Source organism: Corapipo altera, unplaced genomic scaffold (genome assembly GCF_003945725.1).
Source record: "Corapipo altera isolate COAL_440 unplaced genomic scaffold, ASM394572v1 150, whole genome shotgun sequence".
Taxonomy (NCBI): Eukaryota; Metazoa; Chordata; class Aves; order Passeriformes; family Pipridae; genus Corapipo; species Corapipo altera.
The window spans coordinates 1,171,375-1,182,480 of NW_020884941.1; the positions used below are offsets into that span (position 1 = coordinate 1,171,375).

The following is an 11,106-nucleotide window of genomic DNA, read 5'->3' on the forward strand; positions in this document are numbered from 1 at the left end:
ACCAGGTTATCATTTACTATATATAGCCCAGCGTGCTCGCTTCCAGAGGCGCTTAAGAATTCAGTGGGCAAGTTTCCTGCTCGCCCTAATAAGATGATTTGTTTAGAAAAATAAATTAAGCTGAATAATGCCAATGCCGTTGGATTAATTTGGCTTCTGCTGGTGCAGCGGGAGCTTTGTTACTGGTTTCCCCATTTTCCGTTCCGGGTCTGAGTGGATTTTCCCGAAGTTTCCAGCCTCCTTCGGTGGTACACACTCATATATGATATATACCCCCTCCCACCCGCCTATATACGTCTGCGTTGTATTTCTCGGCGTGTGAATATATATATTTATGTGTATATGTACACAGAGGCATCACACAGAGATTGCACACGCACAGCCTCGCTGTATTTTGCGTTGCACTGGATGGATTTCTTTGGGGGTGGGGGGTAGGGGAGGGAAAGCGCCAGGAATCTCACTGATAGAGCTTTAAAAAGAGGAGAATAATACAAATTAACCTTCCATTACTGCTGCAGTCAACCATGACAGAATAGGCCAGTTGCGTGGTTGGTGACGTCTCCGTGTCCTATAGGAGCAAAGCTCGTGAGATAGCAGCTATCGCCTTGAACTCTCTTTATTTTATCGGAGTATGGCTGGTAATAAACAGTAATATTTAATTTGTCTGAGACCACAAATCGGCTTCTAGCTGGAAGGCTCCTTGCCTTGACATTCCAGCCCTGGGGAGCCGGGATTTGCCGTCTTTTATTTCGGCTGCTTTATTTTTTTTTTTTCTTTTCCCCCCTTCTCCACCCCCCCCCCCCCTCCAACCTGCAGACGGAAATAAATTCGATTTATTTGCATCGTTTTCAACTTGTCTTCAAGGTGTTTGAGAGCTAGTTTGGCACTGGAGAGGTGAGTGCTTTCCCAGGCAGCGGCCGTGCTCGGGTTCGCTCTTCCAAACTTCAGGGATTTTCACTTTTCCCTTTCTTTCCGGCGAGGGGAGGGAAGCTCGTGTTCTCTCTCGCCAGCAGCTGCGAGAAACCTTTCTTCCTCGTTGCTTCGTTTTCTTTCCTAAAGAGAAAAGCCTCTTCTTTTGGGGCGAGCTGGACCCTTTGGGGGGATGCTCCCAGCACACGTGCGGCGCAGGGCCGGCTGCACCCACCGCGTGCTTCCCCGGCATTCCCGCTTTATATTCCCTGCTTTACATCCTTTTTTTCCCCCCCACCTTTTCCGCCTTGATTTGCACCTTTCGGAGCAGAGCCCAGGCGAGGGAAAGGGGCCTTTCCCCGCTTTCCCCAGGCCGGGGCCGGGGCCGCTCCCGCCGCCTTCCCCGCGGGGGAACAACCGCCCGGTTCTCTCCCTGGTTTATTTGTGTTTGGAAGGGCTCCACGGCTCCTTTCCCCTCTAAAAATAATGAAATATGGGACAAGCTTTGCTCTGTTTGTTTAAGTAGCATTCTCTGGCTCATTCTCTGCGGCTACAAGTGCAGTTATTTTATTATTCTTATTTGCAACCGTTTACTGTTGGCTGTTTCTTCTCAAGTAGCTGTTGGAACTGGCGTGCACATGGAAAGGGTTTGGGAGATGCCAAACTACACCCACAAACGCGCCCCCCTCCCCAGTAGCCGCTCGCCCCCGGACTTTTCCCTTCCTCACCTCCAACTTTCAGAGGGCTCCGGTGTTATCGCGCCCCGCGAGCGCTGGGAGCGAGGGTGGATTTTCTGAAAACTTCCTCGAAATGCCCAAAAAAAGGAAAAAAAAAATTACCGAGAGGCAGAAAAGAGTGAAGGATTTTTTTTTTTTATTCCCGGTTGGGGGGGGGGGGGCACACGGGACAGAGCGGCGGGAAGAGGGGGGGGGCAGGAGGAGGAGGAGGAGGGTGGGCAGAGCAGATCTAAACCATGCCATTTATTCCGAGTCTTATCAAAAATCCGCCTCACCAATCTGGTTCTCTTCAGCCTGCAGAATGCGACAGGGAGGCTGTTTACCCTGCGCTGACCTATTCAACTTTACCCTCCCAATAATACATTAAAAAAAAAAAAAAAAAAAAAGGGAGCGAAGGAAGATGCAGATAAACCCACATCCCCGCTCCTCGCTGACGGGTTGATTATTTGAGCTCCGGGGGGCTGCGGCCCTCGGCCGTGGCAGAGCGGTGAGGGGTGAGGAAGAGGATGGGAAAGGGCAGGGGAAGGAGCCTGGATGCGACCAGAAGCGGGGACAAGGGCCACAGCCCCACGCACACCCCCAGGGGCCGCCTTCGCTGGCTTTCGGTCCCGCTCGCCCGCGTTTCATCCCTTTTTTTTGGGGGGGTTATACCCCTTAGGAGAATATATTTAGGGGGGGTCCCCCCCACCAGCCCCCCGATAAAAGGCCTCTGTGAGCACTAGCGAACATAGAGCTGGGCTTAAATCCCCACCTCTGGGCTGCCTTTGAGGGCGGGAGGGGGGAACTGGGGGTGGTGCGAGGTTAGCGGAGCCAGGGATTTATTTTAAGGGGGGGGGGGGGAGCAGGATATTCCCAGGCGCTGAATTTTCTCTTTGGTTGGGAGAGATGGATGGAGGAGGGAGGGAGGGAGGGAGAGGAGAAGGAGGTAAAGGAGAGGGGGAGGGTTGCTGGGGAGTTTGATGATTGTCTTTGTGCCTCGTTCTTGTTTGCCGGCCAGAAAAATAGGCTGGAAAAGGAGGGTTGGGGGGGTGGGGAGGGGGCGGGAGGGAGGGCTGTGTGAGAGGGAGTCTCTCCGGAGCAGGATCCCAGCTGGTTGGGCAGTGGGTCCCGGCACTTGGCGAACGGAGCTGGACGAGCCCACGTCACCTCCGCGCTCCTCTCCTCTCCTCCGCGCCCGGCTCCGCGCAGCCACCGCGGCAGCGCCGCGAACCTGCCCGGAGGAGCCACCCGAAACTTTTTTTTTTCTTGTCTCTTCTTTTTTCTTTTCCCGAGAGGGTGCTGTTTTCTTTTTTTCCCCCGCTCTTTTGCCCTCTCCCTAATTTTTTTCTTTTTTTTTTTTCTTTTTTTTTTTAATTGCCATTTTTAATTTTTTAATTATTTTTAGGTGGGGAGTAGAAAGAGTAGGGCTGGGGAGAACCGTGTCTTCCAGATCAGGCTGAGAAAGGGGTGGGGGTGGGGGTTTTATCTTGGTCTCAGGATCCTTTCTAGTGCGTCTGACAACCTGGAAGTGTTTGGAAAGAGCAGGAGAGAGAGAGGAGAGAGAGAGAGAAGCAGGCTTGCATTGGATAGATTTTTTTCTTCCAGGCTGGGTTTTCACATGCTGATCCGCAAATAAATAAATAAAAGGAAATATGCACACGAGAAGCCTGATCCCATTGTAATTTCCATTGCAAACGGGGAAAATAGACACACACATTATTTATATGGAGATGCATTGATTGCATGGAATTCAACAAGCAAGGTAACAGCTCTTCCATTGCCATGTATGTCCGTCGGGGTCTGTAATCTGTGTGTGCGGGTGCGTGACCGAGGCAGAGCGAAAGTGGCTCGTTGGGGGCATTGTTGGCCACAAATCGGCTTCGCTGAGGAGCTGCGAGGCCTCGGGAGACGAGGGGGGTGTGCAGGGGAAGGAGGGGGAGCCGCTCTCCCCAGAGCTCCCGCCGCGGTGTGTGGGGCTTGGGGAGGGGGGGTGTGAGACGGGGCAAAGCTGGAACAAAAGCAGAGCGGGTGGTTATTTTATTTTATTTTTTTATTCGCCCCCTTTTATTTTTTTTTTTCCTCCCGCGAACCCACTTGGCGTTACTTTAGCAAAGCAAGATGCATTTTTCAGCCAGCCACCGCGGCCTGGTTCTGTCAAGCTCCATTTCTTCTCACGAGCTCTTTTAAGGGGAAAAAAAATTAGAAGCCACGGATCGCCAATTGCTCGTAGTTGTCGGGTTATTTTTTGTCGTCACGCTCGCGTATTTAAAATTATTATTATCTTCATATCTGCTTAATTATGTCTGGGCGCGGAGAGCACCGGGGAGGGCTGCGCTGCCATGGCAGGGTCCCTCTTTGTTTTAATAAACATGCTTTATTTTTTTATTTTTTTTAGTTGTATTATTTTCCCTCGCCCTCCCCGCTAACTTCGCCAGCTCGGGGGGAATAATAGCTCCAAGCTGGAGGGAAATCGATTGAAAAATGGATAACCGGCACTTCCCAAGGAAGAAAAAAAAAAAAAAAACAAAACAACAAACCAAACCAAAAACAAACAACACACCACAACAGTCCAGGGAAGGAGAAAGAAAAAAAAAAAAAAAAAGAGGAGGAGGGGAAGAGAAAAGCCTTAAATGGTCCCTAGAGCTGCGGCTCTGCTGCCGCGGGCTGGGCCCGGGCCCGGGGCAGCGGCTCCCGCAGCGCCCCGCGCACTTTCCGCGCTCTCGCAGCGGTTTCCCTTCGCCCCTCGGTCGGTCGCTGGCGGGTGTGCGGTGGGAAAAGAGCCTTTGGGAAGGGAGGGAGGGAGCACGGGCCGCGTCTGGGTATGATCTGTAGCTCCAGAGGTGCGGACCTGCGGTCCCTTCGCTTTTTGTCCTTTTAAATTATATATACGTGCATGTATATATTACCTACCACTAGCAGGGAAGATCATTTCTCCCTCCCCCCCCCCCCCCCCCCCCCCCCTTTCCACTCCCAATTTTCTTTTGCATTTAAAGGAGAACTGCGTTTTTGTTCCTCCCCCCCTCGCTCTCTCTTATTTTTAACAGCTTCCAAATATTGTTGCAGGGCAAAGAACTCCTTTAAAAACATCCTCGTGTATTTAAACCCAATATTGCCTCCATATGCTTGGCCTTTCAAAAGTGAATCCCCTTCTTCGAAACATGCAAGAAAGATTTTTTTTAAAGCTACTAAAACTCTGTACTTCTTAAGAACAAAAAAAAAAAAAAAAACCCGAGCTAACAGATAATTCATTTGCTTTTATTTATTTATTTTCTTTCCTGGCGCTGCTGTGAAACTTTTACCATTCCTGATAGAGCCTTTAAAGCTAAGGCAAAATACTGCTTTTAAAATTCGCTGTGGTTACTCGCATTAGATAGGAACCGTGTATTTTTAGAGCTCTTTTACTCCGCTGGTGTAGTTTTACCCTAAATGTCATGGTTTAGTTCACTGCAGCCCCAATTTCACCCCCCCCCCCATTCACCAGCCGAGTGCACATTATTACCTTGCACAGTGTCTCGTCCGATTGATTTATATTTTTTTATATATTTTAATTATCTCGTCCATCCTTTGCTTTTCTTGCAACTGCCCGGGGTAAAGGGAGAAAAGTCTTTTTATTTTATTTATTTATTTATTTCCTTGTTTATAAGAGAGGAAAGAAGTTGTATTTTCTTTGAAAACGGGGTGATAGAAGCGGCCTCGCGTGCGGTGGTGTTTTCCCGGTCGAAACTGGAGCGGGATGGAAGCTCCTACTTCCCTGGGAGGAAAGTGGGGACTTTAAACCCCCTGGGCCGCGGAGAGCCCGGGGGGATTGGAGGTGGTGAAGACACGGGGGAGGCTCTGTCGCCCCCACCTCGGACCCCTCGACCTCCCGAGTCATTTGTGCGATGAGCTGGCCGGTCCCCAGCCCCTCGGGTGCCTCGTTCCCCGCGTCCTGCCAGCCGGCCCTAAAATACGCTGTTTACCTTTTCCAAAAGATGCATTCAATAATACCGCCTCCCCCTTCCCCTCCCTCTCCACCCCCCCCTCCACCCCCCCTCCCAACACCCCCCCAAATCCTATCATCCCTTGCGGGCTGCGATAATAAATAAAAGTCTTTATTTCTCCCTCTCCCAAAGTTAAAGGGCCTCGTTCCCTCCCCGGGCAGCTGGAAGTGAGTCGCGGGATTGCCGGGCAGCCCGGCGCGGAGCTATAGAAATATATATATATATATATTTTATTAAACGTCAGCGTTGACTTATGCGTCTCTTATCTCTGCTCTCTCCCCGATGTGTGCCTGCAGTGGGGGATTCGGCGAAGGAAGCTCGTAACATGGCGGATAGCGAGGAAGGCTTCGGGCTCCCCACCACGCCGGCAGACTCGGAGGCCAAGGAGCTCCAGGCTGAAGCCAAGCAGGACACTCAGCTGGGGGCCACCAGCAAGTCCCCCACCTCCCCCCAGGCAGCCTTCACCCAGCAGGTAAGGACTGGCGCTCCTCTCCCTCAACCCCCTCGTTATTTCATTTTTTGGTGTTATTTTTCCCTTTTCTCCGCGGTTTTTTTTTTTCCCCCCCAACCGGGTGGTTGAGCCATTTTGGGCCCCACGGGGGCGAAAAGCTTCACCTGCTCGCGGGCCTCGTCCTGCCTGAGTGTTATTTAAGGTCGTGCTCAAGCGCTAAACCTGCGGGTGTGAATGTTGGGGTGCGTGGAGGGGCACGCAGGGAAAAGCACCCAAAATAACAGAGAGGGGAACCCGCTGAGGCAGCAGCAGACACACCCCCACAAGCGCCCACGCGTGGGTGTCCAAATGCACGTGTGAACAGACACAGAGTGTGTCCTTGCTGTGCCTGTGCGTATTTGTGTAAGATGTAAATGTATAGTGTGAGATATAAATTTATATGTATTTATTTGTGTATATATGCACCCCTTGTCCAGCCAGGCAGGCAGACACAGATACAGCCCATACCCACGCAACGGGCACTGAGGGCAGGCAGCTGCTGTCACGCGTGGGCACCCCCGTAACCACCCGGGGGCCAGCACACCTTGGGGTGCCCGACACACCTTGGGGTGCCCCTCATGCCCTCCATCAGCCCTCGCCCCCCTGGTGCTGCGTGTTGCCGGGACACGCGTGGGATCCCACCCGGGACCCACCGGCTGCAGCTCCCGGAGGACTCCCGAGGAGGGCAGGACGAGGGTGCAGCGGGCCATCCCATCCCTCGGCTTCTCCTTCCCCGGGAGCTCCCGGTGCTCGGAGCCGTCCCCCGGCGCTCGGCCCCAGCCGGCTCGGGGCAGCCCTGGGAATGCGGGGAGGGAGAAAGGCGGGCAGAGGGGCTTTTCCACCGAGATTCCCTTTCCTTCGGCGGCCGTGGAGCCCTCCCGGAGAGCCCCTCTTCTCCCCTGGCAGGTAACCCCCCGGTGGAACCCCCCAGCCCGCTGTGGGTGCGGGCAGGAGGCTCGGTTGGGTCGGGGTGGGCGCAGGGACTGGTCCCACCGTTTGTTTTTGGAAACCAACCCTCGAAGCGTTTGACGGGGCGATTTGGCTCCGTTTTGAGTGGTGGGGGGGAATCGTGTGCTTGGCTTGGTGCAGGGATGTGTTGTCCCCCCGGTGGCATCTGCCCCAGCCGGGGGCCTCGCAGTTTTTGGGTGGTGTGGCCCGGGGGAAAGAGAGAAAATAAGGCGGCGAGGGGAGCAGAGTAACACCCCACGCCGCCCTGGCTTGCAGAGCGCAGCCGGCGGGTGTAAATCGCTCGTGGGAGGGTATAAATCTCCTCCGGCTGGTTCTGGGAGCAGCTGGGCCGAGGCGCTGGGGGATTGCTCCGGGAGGATGCGGTCGGAGCCGGCTCTGGGAGCTCCTTCCCATCGCCTCCCCGCCCCAGGAGCACCGAGGCCCGCAGGACCCTGTTCCAGGCCCTCCCTGAGCAGCATCCCCGCGCTCCGGCCTGAAATCCCCCTCTCCCCGGCTTTGCGGCAGGATTTTCCCGGGAATGCCCCGAGCTCCGGGGCCTTTTCCCTCCGAGCTTCCCGCCGGGGCCGTCCCCGCAGCGCTCGGGGCTGACGCTCTGTGCCTCCCCCTCCGCAGGGCATGGAGGGCATCAAGGTGTTTTTGCACGAACGGGAGCTGTGGCTGAAGTTCCACGAAGTGGGGACGGAGATGATCATAACGAAGGCCGGGAGGTAAGAGGAGAGGGGTGTCCGCGTTCCCCGGCGTGTTTGAGGGGGGGGAGTGGGGGGGAAATCGCAGCCGCGTGGACGGGGATGCGTGTCCACCTCCCTGACATCGCCACAGTCACGTCTCTCGTGTCCGAGACCCCCCGCTCGGACCGAGAGCACCCTCAGAGCCCTGCCCGGCCATGGAGAGGCCTCCCTGCCCGGATATGTTCAGGAGAAACTGTTTCTTCTGGCTTCTTTCTTAACCAGAACAGTTGGATCGTTAATCCCAATTTCAGGCCTTTGGAAACTTTCCAGGAGAACGCGAGTTGCAACCACTTGGCCAAAAACAAACCTTGTTTAGAGCAGCTCGGTGGGCTCTAATTATTATTAATTTTATTATTATTATTATTATTAGCAGATAGGCCCTTCTGCATTTTAAAAAATGTTTTATGCTGTTTGACAGAGTTTCTTATTTATTTTACTCTCGCTGAGGTGAATATTCCCAGCACACCCACGCACCCCATTTAAAAGTGTATGCGGTCTTTAGCTACTGTTTATATAGCGATAGCAAAGCTGTTTAGATGCAGAGATAGATCCACATGCTATTTATTTGCGGACGTAACATTTCTATATGTGTGTTTATCCGCGTGGGTGTGTAGGAAAAATATACAGCCTCGCAAATCCAACTTTATTGGGGCTATAATCGATTCCATGACCGGCTTAGTAAAGCTGATCCGCAGATATTTATATTTGTATGAGCGTGTGTTGGAGGGGGTTTAACATTATCCTTAATATTAATCTGTTAAATTGAAGAGTGGCCAGCGAGACCCTGTGAAAGAGTCTCTCCAGTCCCACCGGCAAACTGGGGGCAGCCCGAGGGAGGCTTTTTCGTTGTAATTTTAAATTAGAATACTTGGAGAAAGGGGGAGAGAAAATCCACCCCTCCGCGCGTAGCAATAGTAGTAGTTTTAGATTGTAAGGGCAGAATAAACAAGGCAGAGTCAAACTTTTATTTTGCTCTGTCATCTGGTATTTGTTGTGGTCTTCCAAAATTTGCCTGAAGAGGGAGGGAAAAAAAAAAATATGGAGCTGGTTGGATGAAGTTTTAGCGAATAGATCTGTCTCACGTCTCGCATTCCCCTTGAATCTCGCTGCTGCTGCTGGAAAAATCGGTTTTAAAGAAGGGGTTTGTGGCCAAGGGGACGTGGTATGAAGAAGAGGAGGGGGGGGATAAGGCCGGTGCCGGGACCTCCCGAAAAAAACCCGGTTCACAGGGGAAAAAAAAGACAACTCTAGAAGGGAGACAGAAACCACCTCGCAGAAATTTCAAACAAATATCGCCTGGGACAGAAATCTCGTCTGGAGAGCAATAAAGCAGACATTTACAGTGCAGGGGCTCGAGGGGAGATAAGGGATAGGTTTCCTTATTTCTAGAATTCCCCACGTTTATCGTTGGCGAAATCCACTGTCCTGCTGCTCAGGTGTTGGCGGCGGAGTCACAGATCGATCTTCAGGTGGAATTTGGTTTTTCCTCCCTTAAAACTTTAAAGTTCAACCCCCGTTTTCTCCGTTGGTCGCTTTCCACCCCCTCTCACCTTTTTACAACCGAATTAAAGCCCGGCCCAGGTGCCTCACGGCAGCGATAAGATCCCGAGCCTCGAGCTCAGTATTTTTAGAGGTGTGGGTTTTTTCTTTTTCTTTTTTTTTTTTTTTTTTTTTTCTGTTTATGCGTGTTTTAAGTCCAGGGATACATTTTCATCTGCTTTATTTTTAAATATTTGGAAAGCTTCAAACTGAAATAACAGCAGTGTTTTAAGTCCCTGCCTTGCAGTAATGGAAAATATTTCGAAAAGCCCCTGTCTTGTGTGTATCCGAGGGTTTCCAAGGATTTGTCAGGTGTGTTTGCTGGTGTCCCGGGAGGCGCTCACGGCTGCACATAGGTTTGCTCTTTACACCTGAGTGCGTGGAGGGCTTTTTTTCCTCCTTATCTGCCCACAGAACCATTGATAGGCATAGAAGTGATTAATATATACGAATTTAAACGTATATATTTCTCTCTCTATAATATATTATAATGTGTTTCTATAAATACATGTATTTCAACAAATATATATAAAAATATATTTTTTTCTAGAAATATCTATATTTTAACTTTCTGAAAACTTTTTTTTTTTTTTTTTTTGGCAAATCTCCCCTCCTGTTCCAGCGGCTTATGGACAGAGGGAAGTAACTTGCTCCCAGAAGTTCTCACGGTCAGATTTGTTCAGCGAAGGGGGAGTTGAAGCCTTGGCGAAACAAATAATTAGTCAAAACACGCACAGGCACACGAGTAGGTGGATAAATAAATCCGCCAGAGTCGAAATTACGATTCTGCCTCGAAAAATCACCGTGTTCGCCTCGGTCGGGAGCTGGAGGGGGAACCAGCGGCACCCAAACATGAGCTGCACCCCGAGGGGAGGGGGCACCCTCCGCTGCCCGAGCCTTTCGGGAAGGTCCATCTGAGAGGGTGGCGTTGCCCTTTGGTTAAATGACCCCCTCCTCTATGTCTCCTCCTCGCAAACACGCTCTGAAACCACCTTGGCAAACTTGCTTTTCACTGCTTTTATACTTGTGTTTTTATTTTTTATTTATTTTTTTTTAACAGGCGCATGTTCCCCAGTTACAAAGTGAAGGTCACTGGACTTAATCCAAAAACGAAGTACATCCTGTTGATGGATATTGTACCAGCGGATGACCACAGATACAAATTTGCAGATAATAAATGGTATGCACGCGTGGGGGAAAGGGGGAGGGAGGAGACCTCTGTGTCGGGCTCTCGGGGCTGCCTGGTGGGGAGATATCCTTCAGTCAGCGGCTCGTCCTTCTTTTTCCCCGGGCAAAAGAGAGATGTTGAGCTGCAGGAGCCTCACCTGAGAGTAACGGGATGTTCCCACAGTCCTTGGGAGAGTAATGCATCAAAAAAAAAAAAAAAAAAAGAAGAAGGAAAGGAGAAAAGTCTGTCGCAACTAGCGAAGGATAACTAATCCTGTTTGACGATGAGATTGTTGGCGATTGTGGAGCCGATAGTTCAGTGATATTAAGGAAGGGAAAATCTTTAGGAGTTGGTACTTTGCTCCTGGCTTGAGTGCCGGGAATTAGGGAAAGGGGGAAGGATGGGGTTAAACGGGGAAGCAGCGAGAGCCATCTCCGACGGGAAAGGTGCCAAGGAGCTCAGTAATTCCCGAGCGCTGTTTGAAATGCCTTTTCTCCCCAAGCACGGCGTGACCGTCCGGGCACCGCGCACCTGAGAGGGAGGGATCCCACCGGAGGGGGTGGATGGGGAGAGCAGGAGCCCACGGGAGGGGATGGATGGGGAGAGC

General features: G+C 51.8%; 1 protein-coding gene across 1 annotated transcript in view; it reads left to right on the plus strand.

The window, feature by feature from the left end:
• The first annotated feature begins 3,353 nt into the window (after window positions 1–3,353).
• The window catches only part of TBX5 (T-box 5), a 39,960-nt gene continuing 32,207 nt past the window's right edge, over window positions 3,354–11,106 (plus strand). The window contains exons 1-4 of the mRNA XM_027661621.1: window positions 3,354–3,387; window positions 5,902–6,077; window positions 7,677–7,771; window positions 10,392–10,511. Coding sequence (XP_027517422.1) covers window positions 3,369–3,387; window positions 5,902–6,077; window positions 7,677–7,771; window positions 10,392–10,511 — 410 coding nt within the window. The 5' untranslated portion in view covers window positions 3,354–3,368. The remainder of the gene's footprint in view (window positions 3,388–5,901; window positions 6,078–7,676; window positions 7,772–10,391; window positions 10,512–11,106) is intronic.